General features: G+C 40.0%; 1 protein-coding gene across 2 annotated transcripts in view; it reads left to right on the plus strand.

Moving 5' to 3' along the window:
• Positions 1 to 3655: 3655 nt before the first annotated feature.
• The window catches only part of KIF5B (kinesin family member 5B), a 35752-nt gene continuing 20452 nt past the window's right edge, over positions 3656 to 18955 (plus strand). For both annotated transcript variants that reach the window (XM_032100353.1, XM_032100360.1), the window contains exons 1-9: positions 3656 to 4012; positions 12245 to 12332; positions 13886 to 13959; positions 14388 to 14492; positions 14899 to 14947; positions 15249 to 15304; positions 15416 to 15503; positions 16918 to 17042; positions 18517 to 18621. In XM_032100353.1, the coding sequence (XP_031956244.1) occupies positions 3887 to 4012; positions 12245 to 12332; positions 13886 to 13959; positions 14388 to 14492; positions 14899 to 14947; positions 15249 to 15304; positions 15416 to 15503; positions 16918 to 17042; positions 18517 to 18621 (816 nt within the window). In that variant the 5' untranslated portion in view covers positions 3656 to 3886. The remainder of the gene's footprint in view (positions 4013 to 12244; positions 12333 to 13885; positions 13960 to 14387; positions 14493 to 14898; positions 14948 to 15248; positions 15305 to 15415; positions 15504 to 16917; positions 17043 to 18516; positions 18622 to 18955) is intronic.

Genomic DNA, 18955 nt, shown 5'->3' on the forward strand with positions numbered 1-18955 from the left:
CTTAGGTTTGCCAATTCCCTTTGCTTAACATGTTTTTATTGCTGGGAAAGACTGAAGATCTAAAAGAGCTGCAAGTCATAAAAGAATTTGTAGAGGCATATTGCACAGATCATAAAGAGAAAGAAACATGGTTAGTGAACTGACAACACAAATTCCTTACATAAGTTACTTTAATAAAACACATTGGTCTTTACTGAGAAACTTTGCCAAAATTTTTTGTCAGCTGCATGGGGGCATACTAGGCTTAAACACCAAACAGAACAATTCACTTTCTATGGCAACTGATATATAATTTTTTCTCATTACAATATATTACTTTTAAACAGTCTTTTATCCCAAGTGTCAAAAAAAGTATGCTACAGACATTACATAACAACATAGAAGATGGCAAATATATTCTCAATTGGCAAAGAAAGCACATTCTGTAATTGTGACAAAGTGGGAAATTTTCCAGGATGCTCAGTCTCTGCCCTGTTCTCGTGAGACCACATCTTTAAACACAAGTCCTCAAAGCTGATCTTTTGACACACCTTGGCACCAGTAGAGATAACACAGTGCCCTCTTTGAGCGCACAGCTTTGTTGTGTCAGCCTTTAAGTAGGTCATGTCAAGGAGCGGTTGCTATTTTGAACAACAGATCAGAGAAGAGAAACTTCATGACAGAGTCCCTGACAGGGATCTGAGAGCACACGTGTGGCTCAGCACAGCTCCTTTACCAAGGGCTCCCACATCTGGGATGGGACATCATCAGCCAGTTCTCCTATGAGCTTGCACAGAACCAACCGCTTCAGAGTGGGCATTTCCATCTACAGAGTTCACAAATGCTGACGTTTTTTGTTCCAGCAGAGTTAAAATGGGTAATTATCTACTCATATGTCTGTATTGTCTTTGTGGAGTGTCTGCTCTGTCAAACATTCAACAGGTAAGCAAGGTCAAGCACATATTTTCTTGAGAATCACATCATTACGAGGTTTCTTCCTTGACTGAGATGTTCTTACATTGGGCACTACATGTCAGCAAATGTAGCTAAAGATACATCCCCTTTGAATGGATAATAAGAAATTTCTTCAATACATTAGGGTAAAGGATGTTCAGCAGCTGAAACATGTACTTCTGTGAGTAATAATCACAAAGCTGTTTATTATGCAGCTAACATTTCTTTTTCCTTATGTACAAAAGTAAATTAATTGAAAAAGTAGTAAATAAATCACACTCCTTTCATAAAAGTAATAACCTTCTGTCATAGGAAATCTGAGGATCCAAATCCAGCAGCTGCATAAGAACATTCCTAGCCCTAAGCTTGTGAATAATTCCAGAAATAGATGAGATAGAAGCATTAATGTATCTTGCTGCTTGAGATACAAAGGAATAATTTCTAAAATAGCAGCCAACTCAAACAGGTTTTCTGACATGTAAAACCTAATAACAATTATGTTTAAAACATTTAATTGAACATCGTAGACAGATGTCTGTGTATATCTCATATACTAGACGTTGTGGACTAGCACTGCACCATCTACAGACTGAGCCTATATCTTGGCTTTTCCAGACAACTATTTCCACATGTGCTCATAGGTGTGGACAGGTAATTGTTGCTGCCCTGCATAAGACAGCACAGTCCTGCCACATTTTTAATCACAGCGGAAAAATAAACTAGTTACAACATGAACCCAATTTAGAAGACTTAGCTTACTTCATAAGATAAACTAGGCACAGAAATATTTTTCGCATTACTCTGTGAAAAGAACCTATAAATGCAACTAGATTATTAGGTAATTCTTCTGTCATGTGGAGCAATTTTGAAGAGTTCTCCTTGCACACCTATTGTAAGTAAAAGCACATCACTGAAATCCCTGAGCTGAGAAGTCTTAAAAATGGGGGATGCCTGTTTACAAAAGGTCCCTGTTAAAATTCACAGTCATTCCCCCCTTTATAATAATGAAAAAAAGAGTACTTTTAAGGGAAGCACACTGCTCCTCTGAGTCATTCTGGCCTACTAAAATATACTAACTTAAGAGAAAGGCTCCCTATTACTTTTTCTGGGGTTTTTTTTGTTACTATCTTCAAGGCTATTTGAAAATTTTCCAGTAAAAATCATGACTTCTGTTAGGAAACTGATTGAACTCAGCCAAGCTGTGAGTTTGCACTTAGTTCCAATCTGAAAGTTCGTGCCTGGAAGTAAGAGGCACAGTTGTAAAGGTGTGAGACCCTTGGGAATCTCTATCAGAATGGTTTACCTGATGTTTTTGTCTAGATACAGTCCCTAAGTTGTGATCGACTAGATTCAGAGCCCCTGTAATAAATACATAAACAAACTTGCAATAAATTAAGCCTAAACAAATTGCTGTCCAGATTTTCTCTTTTTTTCAATTGGCATGAAGAGGTGGCGACAGTCTCCATCCCGGGGATGACACCGCGGGCTCTGGGCTGCGTGTGCTCTGATCGCACTCGCCGGGTTCCAGCTCCAGGACACACGGATCCAATGAGGCTCACGGGAACACTGGCAGCTCCCTGGCATCTGTGAACACCACACCGATGTGGATTTTCCCCTTTTTTAGCCATCAGAAGTAAAGAAACGTAAACAAACTAACTAAAAACCCCGAATATCATAGGTTTCTCTCTCAACTGCCTGCTTTAAGCCCTTATTTCACGCTCTGCCCCTCAGATTTCTGTGTCATACACAGCGCTCTCCCCAGCGCTGCTGTGCCCGGCGTCCTTCTGGCTGCAGGGCCACGCTGTGACGCCTCTCGGGCACCAGCTCCGCTGGCGGCCGGATCGGTGCCCGCTGCTCCTCACCAGGGCGGCCAGCGAGGCCTCGTCCCTGCAGCCCTGTGGCCGATAACCCGCCTGAGGGAGCTGGGGGTGTTTAGCCTGGAGAAAAGGAGGCTCAGGGGTGATTTTATCGCTCTCTACAACTGCCTGAAAGGAGGTTGTAGCCAGGTGGCGGTCAGTCTCTTCTCCCAGGAAACCAGCGACAGGGCAAGAGGACTTAGCCTTAAGATGGCCCAAGGGAGGTTTAGGTTGGACAGCAGAAAGAATTTATTCACAGAAATGGTTATTAGACATTTGAATGGGCTGCTCAGGGAGGCTGTGGTGGCTGCCCCTGGATGTGTTTAAGGAAAGACTGGATGTGGCATTTAGCTGACATGATGATGTTTGGTCACAGATTGTACTTGATGACCTCAGGTCTTTTCCAACCTAACTGAATCTGTGATTCTGTGTGGATGACGCCAGGTTGCCCGGGAACATGGTGGAGTCACCATCCCTGGAGGTGTTTTAAGAGGCGCCTGGATCGGGCGCTGGGTGATACGGTTTAGTGCTTTAGGAGTCACAGTGGTAGTGCTGGGTTGACGGTTGGACTTGATGATCTTAAGGGTCTCTTCCAACATTGATGATTCTATAATTCTATAATTCTGTGATTCTGTGATTCTACGGTTCTACGATTCCAGGTGCGGCGGGACACGGCAGGAGGTCGCGGGCGGTGCTACCGCAGCCTCCGCCCGCCTGAGGCAACCCCGCCCGTGCCACCGCCCCCCGCGGCCCCGCGAGCAGCGCCCCCGCCCGCCTGGGGGCGGTGCCGCGCCTGCGCACGGGGCGGAGCTGGGGGTGGGGCGGGCGCTGCGGAGGGTGACGTCACCCGCCCGCCCCACCGGCGGGGCGGGGCGGGACCCGCGGCCGCAGCCGCCATGGCCGGTGCCATGTTGGGGAGGAAGTGAGAGCGGGAGGCGGCGGCGGCGGCCAGGAAGGAGCCCTTCCCTTTTCCCTCCTGCCGGGGCGGGCGCGGGTTTCCCGGCCACGGCGGCTTGCGACACCCCCGGCGCGGGCGGTGCGGCGGCGGCAGCTGGCGGCGGCGGAGCTGAGCGCCCCGGAGGCGGCGGTGGCCTAAGATGGCGGACCCGGCGGAGTGTAACATCAAAGTGATGTGTCGCTTCAGGCCCCTCAACGAGTCCGAAGTGGCCCGAGGCGACAAGTACATCGCTAAGTTCCAGGGCGAAGACACCGTCGTCATCGCGGTGAGGGGCCGCCCCGGACGGGAGAGGCGGGAAGCGCCGCGGGGGAGGGGGTGTCAGGAGTCGGCGGGGTCAGACGCCGCGGGGATGGGCGCGCTGTGAGGCGGGAGGGCGCGGGAGCGCCCGCGGGCGGGGACGCCTCGGGACGGGGAGCGGCCTCCTTCGCGTCCGAGGGAAAGGGGAAAGGGGGCAGGGAGAGCTGCGGACGGGGGGGCTGGCCTGGGTGTGGGCACGGTGGAGCAAGGGGCGGGAGGCGGGGGGGGCAGAGGGGCGTGGGGCTGCGGGGACAGGCCGGTGGGGGCAGGTCAGGAGAGCTTTGACAAAGGCTCCAGCGAGAGGCCCAGGTGCCGAGGTGCAGAGTGAAGGCGAGTCCCGCAGTGTGTCCGCCGGCCGGGCGGTCCCTGGGCTGTCCGGCCGTGCTATGTGACCGCTCAATACGCGCTCAAAATGCACGCGTGGGAGCTGCCGCCGGATAATTGTCCGCGGAGAGTTTTGAGGAAGAAATGCGGAACGACAGTGCAGGCTCCAGAGAATTAGTGCTCGAGATCTGTACATTAGTCTTCAGCTGACAACTTCTTTCTGTTGTTCTTAAATCAGAATAAACAGACTATTTGCCTTACTACGTGTTTGTAAATGTATTTTAACTGGAGTCTCCTTGCAAGGTATGAGGCCCGTTGAAAACAATATAGATGTTGCAGGGGAAAAGATAATCCTCTCCTTTTTGTTAAGTGGATCATATTTAGCTACAAAGTGGAACTGGAATATAAAAATAAAGTACAGTAGTTAATTGCCTTGTTTGGTTGGTGTTACACAAACACACTTTAGCCCCAGCGTTTATTTTTGTTAACTTTTAATTTGTGTTTTCATGTAAACATATTTCTGGAGAGAGAATGCTTGATTCTGCATTGCTGAAAGTACCTTAGATGCTAGTTATCTGTGTTAAAATTTCGGGGGGTTATGTTTTGTTTTTTGAGCTTTTTTGCACAGTATCTGAAGATGCAGGGGGCAATTTAATAAAATACTTTTTTTTTTAAGATGAGTTACTAAGTACTAGTGCTTTAGTCTGTTAATATTCAGCTGAATTATATGGAATAAAATACGGAATTCCATGAGTCTGGAGTGACAAGACCAATAGCATGCTTGTGAAATGAGGTAATTTGGGTTTATTTCAGCTGGCAAGTTACTGTCTTGGAGTACATCACTTCTTTCATGATGTTGTACAGGTAAACTCAGAGTAAGGAACCAAACCTGGAAAATGAAAACATAACTAGAGTGAATAATCTCACTTTCATCACCCATGCATTGTGACACTGCATAATCTGTTTATAATCCACAGTTTAGTTTAGAAACCTTGATGTGTTCTATCTTAAAAAACAAATTTTCCACATTTTCTTGCAGTAGTCCTAGTATAAATGAAAGCGTATCTTTTTGAAATACTCTTTAAGTGCACTTTAAAATTATCCAAAAGGTAGATTGTGCTGACGTTGTTCTATATCTGAGTAGAACAGTTTGATGGAGTGCTCCTGAGGGATCACGTGGGACTTTCTGCTTAGGATTGATGTTTGGTGTTGCCAGCTGTACCTTGGTGATTTCTGCTTGGTAAAAATCAGAAGGAATTTCCCAGTTGTCCTGGGCCCAGGACTTGCCATTTCTGACCTGGAGAAAAATGCCCCCAAAATTATTAGATTGGGTAGCAGTGACAGTATTTGTGTCTTGTTTCACAAAATTTGAATAAAGGTTTGATATTCTGATTTTGTCTTTGTAATGGTGGCTATAGGACAAGATTGATATGCTCCAAATTATGACTTAAATCTCTAAAACTCTTGGGACAATAACTTGTGTTTGCTGGTTTTGTTTTTAACACGTTAACTGACTTTTTAAAAATTTAGGGACCCTCTAACCTGAGCCTGTAGCCAACCACTGCTTGTTTCTGTGTGTTGCAGTTGCCCAAAGGAGGATAACAGAAGCAGTGCTCATGAAACAGTGTCTGAAAGGCTTCCTCCATAAGCTGGGTGTTTGGTTACTTCATCTCTTTGGTTTCTGTCCTTACTACTACCTGTCCCGTTGGCTGCCTGTTGAGCAGTAATTGAGCCACTTTCAGTTTTTTATAGCTGCTTTGCTCAGCTGCCTGAAGGGCTTGGCACCTCCTCTGGGCACCTGGGTTGGTGCTGAACAGTGGAGGCTGCTTTAGTAATGCCTGGGAGTTGCCTGTAATGGTCGATGGGAGGTGAAAACTGGGAGGCAGCAGAAGCAGAGCTGATCTAGCAGTTTTGACTCCTCTGGAGGAGGGTTGGGAGGGAAATCAGTGACTATAACCAAACCCTCCTCCTTCCTTGACTCCCCTCATCTCTGAGCTAGCTATAATCCATTCTTTTCCTAGCTCCTATGTAATTAATGTCATCGTTGTCTTTCTGAACAAGTGAGTCATTTCGATTTATGTTAGATAAAATAATAGTTTTAACTGTAACTAGTGTGTAACAGCAGTTTGAGGGGACATATGGTGTTGGTCTGCTTTAAAGAGCAGACTCTGAAACAAAGTGTTTTCTTTCCACAGGATGAAACTTTTTTAACTAGTAAAGAGCTCTTAATTTATTGATTAAAGGTGGCTTCTTTCCATCTTAATATTCTATCAATTATTTTTTCCTAATGGCTTCTCCTGTTAATTAAATACAAGGATTTTGTTAAAACAGATGGTAGGGTGACTCGTTATATGACTTTTATGTCAAACATTAGAAATGTACCTCTATGTGAAAATTGACAGCAATTTGCTCATGGGTTTCAGGCTTTTGAGTAAGACGGAACAGGGAGGAAGAACAGTTTGATAGAGGCTTAGATCCTTTGATTTTTCAAATATAAAACTACATGCAACTGAGTAGCTGCATAGTTCTGAGTAACATATCTATACATCTTCTTTAAAAACCTTTCTCTACCTAGTCTTGTTCATCTTAAAACTGCCCAAAAGATACATTAGTGAATACAGTGACACTCAGGGGTTTGGAACTGAAGCCTGAACCAAAACCAGTACGACCCAGTGTCTGAAGTAGTGAGGCCTTATTGGTGTGCACAAAAATGGGCAGTATGTCTCTGTTGTCCAAATGTTTTTTAGTAACAATCATAGTATATTACTTGCTTGTATGGCTTATAGGAAAGAATCATGGCTACCTGTCTGTGTTTTCATTTTTGTTTAAGTACTGTTTTTATTTAGTGTAATCCTGGAGAGAGCTTGAGATACTTGGCTTTCTTTTTCATTATCTTTTAAACTAGTGTTGGATCGTAAATGAGAAGGGTAGGTTAGAAAGTTGTTAGAATCAGGTAATGAAGGTCACTTGCTACTGCTGCAGCTTTTAATAGTAGGTTTTTCAAAAGAAAAATGCTGAAGGCTGTACCGGACTGTATAAATTCAAGAAGTGAGATGCATTCTTAAAGTAATTTTATTATTGTTATTGTTTGCTAATGCAAAAGAAAGCAGTGTTTAATTAGAGACACAAAAAATGCGTCAGGTCTACAGTGGAACTTTAAATATGAATTGGGAATTGCAATCTGTAGCTGAAATAATACTATTCTTCCAGTGTTGCTCTCTATCTCTTTTTCTTACCTGATTCCATTAAATGTTGATTTAAAAAGACGCTTTTCAGATGACAGTGGTGTGGTGATTTAACAGAAAACAGATATTCTGGCTTCCAGGAATCTGTATAGGGAGAGCTTTGCTCTCTGGTTGCTGTGCCCCTTGCTTAGAAACACCTTGCTCATATTTGTTGGGGGTTTTTCTGAAATTCAGTGACATTTTTATAACATCAGTGCTTGCTTTTCTCTTTAGAAGAACCTTTTTACTAAAATAAAGTGTGGCTGAAACATTTATTCAAAACTTATTCTGTTTCCATTCTGGAAATTGAGTTTCTAGTTACAACGTTTTAAATCACATGTTTTAGTTATTTCTAGCAATAAATAACTGCTGTAAAATATATTAATACTTGAGTTGCAGTATTTGCACAGAAATAAGAAAGAGGACAAAAAGGGCTGAGATTCGCTGACTGTTCTGTATCAGCTGCACTTTTGTGTGCATGGGGCTAAGACAAGAAGAAAATCCTCTTCCCTTATCCTAAAATGAAACTATTAATTTGTAGTTGTGCCTTTCCACCCATTGGCCGTGCTGAACTCGATTAGGTGTGTCAAAGCAGCAATACCTTAGCTTAGTAAAAGGAAGAACTGAGTCAGGTATCTGACATCATACTTTCCAGAAATTATTCCATGTTGGATTATTCTTTTAACATATTTTGCGCTGATGGGAAGAACATTATTTAGCATAGATGCAGAACTTAAAGGCAAAGTAAGTCCATTATGTACTACTTTAACCTTTCACCAAGAATAGGCTAAGCATGGGTAGGTATTGTAGCACTGTTTTAACTGTCCATTCTAGCAAAAAACACTATAAAGAACTTCTGGATGTGTTGTGATAGAAAAATATGCTACTGATTTTTCAAGTGAATTTTCACTGCTGACTTTGCTTCAGACATCAGTGCTTAAAAGTAAGGTGAATGAACTCAGGTGATCTTATAAATAACCAATTCTGTACTTTATGGAAAGTTGCAATAGTAATAAGGGAATTTTTTTTAATTACTTCTGTGGAGATAACCTTAAGTATTCCTCAGACTTTTGATGTAAGTTTTCAGTGTAGTTGTGATTGCAGCTTTTTCTGTAGTCCTCATTGATCATATTGACAAAAAAACTTTTCCGAAAAAACCCACATGTACTCCAAATTTTGTAAAATTTAAATTGGCTGAGCATCATTTTATGTAATGGATAACTAGTCTTTAAGTTAGCTATGGAGCTGTGTACTTCAGCATCATCCCTTTATTAAGATTCAGTTTAACTACTGCTAGGTCGTGTTGGCAGCTGCACTTTTCTGAAGGCTGTGAGAGCACTTGGAAAGTTTTCGCTGTGAGACCACATCCCTTCAAGTACAAGGCAACTGTGAGAGCTGAAGTTGTCTTGCGGTTGACTACAGACAAAAGAAGGCTAGGCAAGGAGCTAAAAGATTCAGAGAGAGGAAGTCAGTAGCTCTGCTTGTTTGCATCGTATTTTATGTCTTGCTTATAAGGCCATATGTATTAAATTGTTAATAGAATTTGAGCACCAGTTTTCAAAAATTTCTGGGGATGTCAAAGCAGCCTCATGCTGTGTTAGTGACACAGCTGCTAGCCCTGTTATGGACACTGTGTGGTAATGCTGCTTGGGCCCTGTGTGTCTTCGGTTCATCATTAGATCTGATTATTTACTACTTGAGGAAGAAAAGGCATCTGGTGTAGAAAAAATATCTGACACTTTAATCTTTCTTGATTAATCTCTTAAAGGTAATGAGGCTTTCTAGGGCATGGTAATCTGTGTGATACTGTTTTAGCTTTGTTTACTGCAGAAAGTAGACTGTAAAGAGAAGTGATAAGACATAGCATTGTAGATGTCAAAGATGTGAAACTATACTGAGTGGGAGTAATTCGCATTCTTAAAACGTAATTATCCTGGAACCTGCTTGTCTAAACCTACTTGATTAGATAGATACTGAATCAGTGATGAAGGAGCAGGGACATGCCACTAATATGGATTTTCTTAGGTGTGATAAAAAAATGAGGACATGTAAGCAAATATGCTACTTTCCACCTGCAAAGGATGGAGAAGTGACAAGTGACAACAGGACCCCTTGTGAGGATTCTTTAGGCCAAGATTATTAAATTTTATATATTGGTAGCAGTTGTTAACTTGAGGGAAATTGGAATTGGTCATGTGCTTAGCAGATTTCACTATATAAACAAACAAGATCAGTTAAAGGCAGTACTGCCCAAATGAAGGCCTTGCAGCTTAATTTTCTGTGCTTATTAGTCCATGGCATTCATCATATTTGCTGGTTTTTATATTAACATTGTGTTAAACAAAAGTGACTGTAATTATATGAGATCCAGTAATTTGTCTCTGTTCTCTTCTGGAGGCATTTAAATGGCAATTGGAGAGTAGATAATCTAAAAGTATTCTGTGTCTACAGATTACTCTCGAATTAATAATATTTTTCTTTAACACAGATAAAGGATAGTTCAATTCAGTGAAACTTTGCTTGGCAGAAGAATTAAAGACAAACTAAACCCCTCTAAATGTTGTTTAAAAATGTAGAGAAGGGAAGCCTTTTTAGAACCTTCTGCAAATACCTGAAGACTGCAATATGGTTGCAGATGAGTGCAGGTTGTGCCTACAGTTCTTTCTAAACAAGGGATCTTTCTGCGGTTTGGCATCAGAAATACTCTGTAGTGATATATAAATATGTGAAGATGTGTTTGTATACATTCAAACACATACACTATACAAAATAATGTTTACATGTTAACGTACTTTTCCATTCTCATCAATGTCATATTCTGTTGGTAACAGCAAAGATCAGATATGTTGTGATCTGTGAGAAATACTTAGTATTGTTAACAGTTGCTGCATAGACTGCCAGAAGATTGTATCCCGGACCTTTCCCTAGTGCTTTTAAAATCAATTAATTGGAATGATAGTTATCTATGTACTTTCTGGAGCAATAATTTGAAGGATGGGTTAAATCTTAAAAATACAAACATGCAGATTTCTAATGTCACATGGATCATTTGCAATGACATTGGACACTATCACTTTTCTCACTCTATTTTTCCAGTGTACTGTGGTAAATAGGATGCTCCACAATGGAATTATTTCAGTGCCTATAAATATGCACTTGAGCATGAAACAGATTTGATTAATGTTTTGTGATGTAGCTGAATTGCAGTGTATGGTGTAGCTGATTACTATGTGTGAAATTGGAGGCTTTTTGAAACTACAGCTGCTAGTGAGAAAGGTGGTGTCATCTTTTCTACAGGATTTTCCTTTTTGTGTAATGTGTTCTCAGTCTTCATTTTCTTACCTCAGGGTTACTTGAACTTGTTAGTTGTCTCCCTCCTGGTATATCTAATGGCCTCAATTCTACCTGCAGAACATAGGGATTTGAGGTGTCTTTGAAACTGAAATGAGTAATGGAGAAAGGTGGTGTTTTCCCTGCTGTGAAACAAGTGTTCTGACAAACTTCAGCGCCCTAGGGACAGTTTCTGCCTACTGAGTCTTGTGGTTTCTTGAACATATTTATACAGTGAACATGTAATTATTTTTCCAAGAGGGCACTCATCCACCTGAATTCAAGGCCTCAGATAAATATGTTTAGTCTGAGAAAGCTTTGTTTGGTATGGTGCTAGATGTTATTAAAAGGCAAATGGAAGGTCGGGCCAGGGAGGGGAAATGTTGTTGTGGGTGGATGAAAGATGGAAGCCATACTTGTTTCTTTGCCAGAGAGCCAGGTCCAGAATATCCTTGTGGGAGGATGATAGAGAGTTAAATTTAGGCAGGATGGAACACTTAACAGTTGCAGGGAGTTTAACAATGTTAACTGACCTAGGTTCTTAGGCAAACTTCTCCCATCTGCTTGGCTACCTACGAAATCAAGCTCTGAAAGTGCTACAAAAATTTGAGCTTTGTAAGATCAGTGTAATTGTTTATATCCTAATGGATTGTCAGCTGCTTAGAGCTGTTACGAAAATCTCTTTTCTAGAACTGTTATGAAAATCTCTTTTCTAAAACAAAGCAATACCCAGCATTCCTCTCAAAATTATGTCAGATTTTCCTCATATAGTCTTTTCCAAAATGAGTCTTGTGAAAGGTCTTCCCCAATATAGCCTTTTCTTCTGCATGGGGAGCTTTATTTTCATGGTATCTTATGTGGCGCAATAATTCGCATTGAATGTTTCCTTTTGTGTTTTTTTTAACAAATACTACCAAGCCAGATGCTCTGTGTCATGGGGTATAAGCTGTTTTTAATAATTTGTGTTTACCAGAGTAAACCTACTACCAGAGTAGAAGAAAATAAGGGGTTCTCAGATGTACAGACCAGGCATTAGCTTACCTTGTAAATCAAGTAACTTGAGGTCATGTGGCAGAGTAGTTTTGCAGAACTGTTTAGATAACAATTTAAAACCAAATATATTTAATTCAAGGCCTTACCCTTAAGCAAGCGTGTGAAGATTTAGGCAGCACTGTATAAGCTGATTTCCTCGCTACAAGTGCTTAAAATAGAAGATTGGGCTGAGACAGTGTAGGATACTTCTAAACTATTAACAAACACCTTCCAGTTCTGCTTCCAGCATTTTTTGATAACTCTTCTATTATGTTTTTCTTTTTTTGTAGTCCAAGCCATATATATTTGACCGTGTATTCCAGTCAAACACATCACAAGAACAAGTATACAATGACTGTGCTAAAAAGATTGTCAAAGGTAAGGTGGAAGAGCAACTTTACCATAAGAAAATACCATATTCCTGTGGATTTCGGTGTTCAAAACTAATACTTTATTGCTGCCTTTTATCTTTGGAATATTTAATAAGTGCCAACATGGATTGTAGCACTATGCAGTCATCCTGTAGTTGAGCTATTAAATTATGTCAGTGCTTAACCTGCTGTTTCAGTTGATTGCAACATTTGATAACATTTACCTGCTATGTTTTAGGGTTTTTTTACAGTTCTCTGCAATGATAGTTTGAAACAATTTGTCAAAAATTAATCATAATAACTGCTATTAATAGGTTTGAGGTGTGTCATCTGCACTCCCCATAGGCCCCCCGTACCCCCAAATTTACTGGTGAAAAACATCATACAGAAGTTTGTTTGGAGGAGTGTAAGAGGAAATGAAAATTGTGAAATATGAGTTATTGCTGTGCATGTCAGGGTGTGCAGTTTCTCCAAAACTAAATTGTCAGAATTGGCCTAGTAACTTCAGAAAATCAAGTCTTGTCACAAAGAAGGATATGCCACAGTAAGTTTTTGTAGTAAGCAATTAACTAGTTCCCTGAAAATAAAATTGATTAATTTCTTGAGGGCATCAATATGTTCTAATTGACCCAACTTTCAAAACAGCTTTTCAAAGCCTTGTCAGAAGCCCCTGAAATATCAACTATTAGTGACAAGAGAATATTGGGTAAACATATGGAGATCTTCATCGTTAGAAGAATGAATTGCTGTGGGAAATCCGTGCTGCTGCAAGTATTTAACTGTTTAATGAGTTAAACAGAAATAGTAGTCAGGCTCAGATCAGAAGTTTGCTTCTTAAAAACTGGATTTAGCTAAGAATTGCAATGCTGCCCCTTTTCTCCATGTAAAACCCTGGGTTCTGTGTGGCATTTCTGAGCTGTGCTACATCGACTGGCAAGTGAGTTCTAGTGGTGAAACAAATGGGTTAACGGGTATGATGGAGTGTCAAAGACCTCACCATTTGGAGTATCTACTCGTGCTTGTTTTTGGAAAATAAAAGTTTGCTTGCAGGATGTGATTCTACAGTAACTTACATGTAAACAAGCCACCCACCAGCCCCTCACCCCTCAATTCAAAACTTTGAAATAGAAGCTTATGGCCTTAGAGCAAGATGTTTATAACTTAGGGCATTGCTCATTCTCATGACAAATTTTCCTGAAGGCGGAAAATATGATGGTGTTCTCATGTTTGGTTTCTTCTGAGATACCAAAGACCATCTGTTCAGCCTGGCGATTATATCAATTTCCTTTTTGTTCCTCACTGTTAAGTCCTGATTTTTCTGTTGAAGAAACGTATGCTTCTGGCACAGGCAGCTTCTAAGACACAGTCAGTGATTGCAAAATGCATTAAAAGATGTAGGGAGGAACACACTCCCTCCCCCTAACTCTAGCACAAGGTTCCCAAACATTCAGTGATTTAACTTGCTGGACATTTCAGGACCTGCCTGCTCGCATTCTATTTAATTCAACTTACCTTTAGAAGAAGGAAATGAATGCTAATGAAAATACTCTTTCCCTTTAGATGTACTTGAGGGATACAATGGTACAATATTTGCTTATGGGCAAACATCATCTGGAAAGACACACACGATGGAAGTAAGAAATGTTAAAATAATTTCCTCTTACTGTCACTGTCATGTCTTTTCATCACAGTAGTCTTTGCTTTGTAGAAATGAGATGTCTGCTTGTTTTCTTGCAACATTTTGATACCCCATTATTTTTTTTAGGACTGAGAATGGCAATTAGTGTAGGGTTTTTCAGCCGTCAGTAGCAGTATGAGAAAAACAAGAATAATATCAATAACATATTTTTGCTTGTAGTAGTTTGGGAGAGTTCTGAGGCTCTTCTTTTCACTTGTGGGGAATGCTGGGGCTAAGTGGATGGTTGACTGTACTTAGAGTGAGTGCATCATACTTGTCAGCATTTTGTCTGCTAACCTGAACCAGATGTTTTGTGTTTGAATACTGTTTATAATGCTGGATTGAGTATGAATTTTTTGTTGTTTCGTATCTTTTTCTGTTAAGGGGAAGCTTCATGACCCAGATGGAATGGGCATTATTCCAAGAATAGTGCAAGATATTTTTAATTATATTTACTCCATGGATGAGAATCTTGAGTTTCATATTAAGGTAAACTTTTCTTCATTTTTACTTATTTAATCTGTGTTAAAACTGGAAGGTAGTCGGTGGGTAAATGGCTATTCTGTATCTGTTTCAAATGCCTGTAACTTGGAAACATGATAACCTGAGTTATTTCTGAAGTAACTGATTCTTCTTAAGAATTATCTTAACACTTTAATTTTGTTTCATTGAACATTGATGGAAACTATGCTGATAACCTGTGGCAGTGCTGATAGTGGTTGAAACTTCTGATCAAAACAGTTTCTTCTTAAAGGTGTATTTTAGTTCAGCCTTAAGAACTTGAGCTGGATGTAGTGTTATGTGGGAGGTCATAGTAATCATGCTGGATCCTCGTGATCAAGAAGCAAAGCATTTTTGCTTTCTGATGTATCTCTGTTCCTCTTCTTACTTCTAGGTGTCATATTTTGAAATATACTTGGATAAAATAAGGGACCTTTTGGATGGTAAGACTTTTATTGGTATTGAACATATAAAATAAATTATTCTGGAGAAACATATTAAAAAAGCCCCTTATGTTACTTAGGTATTCATTATGCTAATAATCTTTGCATGATAAAGACACATCATGATGGGAAAGCATACAGCTCATCTATGTAATATTACTGAAGCTGCAGTGGTGGTGGTTTCTTGTATGTTAAGTTTTTGTAAAGTGTTGCTGAGAGGTAGCATTTATGGCTTGGGCATGCATTGTGCACAGTGTTTTCATTCAGTTTCACTTTAGCTTTGGAATGGTTTGTCTTCCAGTTTCAAAGACCAATCTTTCTGTTCATGAGGACAAAAATAGAGTTCCCTATGTGAAGGTGAGCATCAGTCTGATATATTTTCATCTTGCACTTCTCTAGTGTGCACCATTTACTTCTTCCTTGTTGGTGTGGTCTCATTTTTCACAACCCCCTTTTTTTTTTCCGAAGGGTTGCACAGAGCGTTTTGTATGTAGTCCAGAGGAAGTTATGGATACTATAGATGAAGGAAAATCAAATCGACATGTAGCAGTTACAAGTAAGTATCATCTTCTGTTTCCCTTTAGTGATTTATCTGTTTGCTTCTGGTATACCTTAAAAAAGTAGGGAAGGCAAAACCAGTGAGCTAAATAATTCAGGTTTTTGAAAGGGTCAGGCATAAGCAGTTTCAGTATGTCTTTCAGAAACAAATAGTTCATTTCTGGTTAGATGATGTTGCTTACACTGGGATTGAAAGGAGAAAGTAAGTCATCATCGAGGAACTATGAATCACTGGAGAAAAAGGTGTAGTTCTGCTTTAGGAATAGTGCAAAATCCCAGTTTGTGGAATTTGTTTCAATTAACCTAGAAATATGTAAGCGTGGCTTGTCCACAGTTGATCATTCTGTTGCATACTTTAAGAGCAGCTGATCAGAATTCAGACCTGCTGCAGATTTAAGCAGCATCCCAAGATTTTTGGCTGTAGCATGCAGCTGAGTTGCAAGGAGCCATGTCATAGGTCTCTAAATTCCCACAAAGAAGCAGGATTTGGAATTGCCAGAAGGGTTAGAGAAGACAAGGAAAGTTGTAGGTGCCTGCAAAGTAAGACTTGAGTTCTTAGCAACTGAGGTGACAAGTCTCAGAGCCAATTAGAGGATGTTGCACAGTCTTCCTGTGTCTAGTTCTTTATTCAGGAAGAGAGAATATACAGTCATTAAGAAAATGTAAAGGTTTTCTTCTCATTTCTTCAGTTAAGGATCAAAAAGAAAAATACAACGTTCCTTTTAAGGAATGATTCAGTCTTGCAGTTTTGCTTCATTGCTCCTAAGTGAGAAGGTTCCGAAATGGGGACTGTACTAAGGAAATTTGGATAGAATATTATTTTCTGTTCTTTGCTTCTTTAACATCAGTAAGCTGGTACTTTTAGAACTGTGAGAGATTTATACTTAAAAGGAGGAAGAAATAGGCAGATGTTCTCATTCGGATTGCAGTCTGCTTAAATTTTGTTAATAGATTAAAATAATACTTTAAATTCAACAAGTCTTGTTTTCTCTTAATGTTTCACAGCAGAGGGAGCAGTACAAGACAGGGATGAAAGGCTATGGCCAGTTAACATTTTCACAGAAGGATAAAATGTGGTACACTGGAGGTCTACAAAACTCTCTTATCAAGACCTAAATATACTTTCTGTTCTAATAAAGTAAATGAATGTGTGAAATCCGTAGTTGACAAGCTAGCAAACCTGATGAGTGAACTTATATGTGATATTAATAGGAGCCCAAGGGAAAACGGGATCTTTCTTACTCAATTAGATGATACCATTCGTTTTGCTGCCTGTAGTTCTACTGTCACTGAGAGATTGCACTATACAGCTTCAGTAGCTTTGGATCTCTTGCTGCACTGTGGGAAGGTGGTGTTTTAAGTGAGATTGGTTGTACAAATCGTCTTGACAACGTGTTTATTTTGAATTATAGATATGAATGAACACAGCTCCCGAAGTCATAGTATTTTTCTTATTAATGTAAAACAAGAGAATACTCAAACAGAACAGAAACTAAGTGGAAAACTTTACCTTGTGGACTTGGCAGGTAGTGAGAAGGTAATTATAAGTTTCTTTTTCTGCTCTGAAAAGCTCTGTGTTTTTTCTATACAGTCAAGTATTTTATGTTAGTGTAATACTGATTGTTCAGTTGTAATCTCTGAGGTGTGTTAATTTTGACTTTGAAACATAGTTTCTGAATCCTGGGCTGGCTTGGCTGTTAGATACTACCACTTTAAGCTGATCTGCATTTCTGCAGTGACTGTAAATCTGGACTAGGGTGGGGAAAGAGGGTAGAGTTCAGTTTCGGTATCTGAGAGTGCAAAAAAAAAAAGTGTACAGGTGTGTGGGTTAGCCAGGTACAGGAATAAAGTTTTATGGTTGCAGAATATCTGGGTTTTCTTATGTAGTGATACTAAGTTTCCTAATTTGAAATTCTGATTAACATTGATTAAAATGACAGCTTGCTTTCCTGTCAGTGGCTTAAAACGGGAGGAAATACATACTGTAATTGGTCTTTTAAGAGCTGGCTTTTTGACATTTCATCTTTGCTTCTGGGTTTACCCCTGTCTTTGTCCCCAGTTTTTCCAGTCATTTCTGCTTGCTGTTGTTGTTCCTTACATCATTGTACTATGACCTTATTGTTGTCTCTGATCCTGTGTTTATTCTGAATGTATTTCTTTAGTTAGAGTCTTTTTTTCTTTTAAAGAAAAGGGCTGGGTTGCCGATCTCCTTTCTCTGTATTTCCTTTCACCATTTCAAACTTTACTTTTGTGCATTTCCCCAGTCCCTTTGAAATACATGGAGTTTCATCATGCTGTGTGTCAGTTTAAGCACAGGGAAGTAGTTTAACTGTAGTCATGATCATGGCTTGGTGGAAATAGTAAAGGGAGGGTTATAGAACTGTAAGTCAAATTCAGCCCTTGAGGCAAAAGAGGTAAGGTAAACAGAATGGCACCATGTCCGATTTTTTCACATTTCTGCTGATACCTACTTAAGTTCCTAGAGCACTCATGTAGGTCAGATTCAGTCTCTAAAATCTGTTCTCACAAATTTCTGCTCGTGAAGACTCTGCTGAATTTTCCAGGGTAGTAATGGTCTGTGGTTTGGGTTTTATAATTTTTTTTGTTAGGGTTTTTAGAGGAGCGAGGTAGTTTGGTTTTATGGATGATCTCTGGACAAACTATTCATAATACATACTTACTTTTAAAGAATTCAATATTTTTGTCAAACTTCAAAAAACATTTGAAGTTGTTAGTTTGACAGAAGTTTTTAACTATGTTTATCTTCTACAAAAAGGTGTATTTTGCAGGGAGAATATTCACGTCAGTTAAAAATACGAGAAACATCTTCAGACACTTGAGTTTTGAATGAGAAATTGATAATGAATCAGAGTCTGAGGAAGAGCTTGCTTATGTGTACCTCATAAAGTTAGGGAGACTGACTTATAAGTGGAGAAATTACGTAAGTTTTATGATAAATGTTGAAGTGGGTTTTGAAGATGCATTTATTAATGTCCTGAAATATTGTATAGGTTAGTAAAACTGGAGCAGAAGGTGCTGTGCTGGATGAGGCCAAGAACATCAACAAGTCTTTGTCTGCTCTTGGAAATGTCATCTCAGCACTGGCTGAAAGCAGTGTAAGTGTTCTGTTTTGTTTTTTTATACTTAAAAGTTTGCATCTCTGAACATATCATGCAGAAATTCTTAGCAATCTCAGTGATATGAGCCAGTGCATTGCAGGTGGCCTTTATTCTACAGTATTCTACAGTACTCTTTTACTGTATTGACAGTAAAGATTAATAAGAATGCTGAGGGATCCGAGCATCATATTGAAAGTTTCTTTGTGCTCTAAAGGTTACCAAACATAGAAGTACAATTTTGTCATCCTGTGCATATACAGTCTTATTATTAATGAATTAAAGTAGAATTTAATGTCTTTCTGGTAAGGTCATACCTAGCAAAACCATAGCT

The sequence above is a fragment of the Corvus moneduloides genome, chromosome 1 (genome assembly GCF_009650955.1).
Source record: "Corvus moneduloides isolate bCorMon1 chromosome 1, bCorMon1.pri, whole genome shotgun sequence".
Taxonomy (NCBI): Eukaryota; Metazoa; Chordata; class Aves; order Passeriformes; family Corvidae; genus Corvus; species Corvus moneduloides.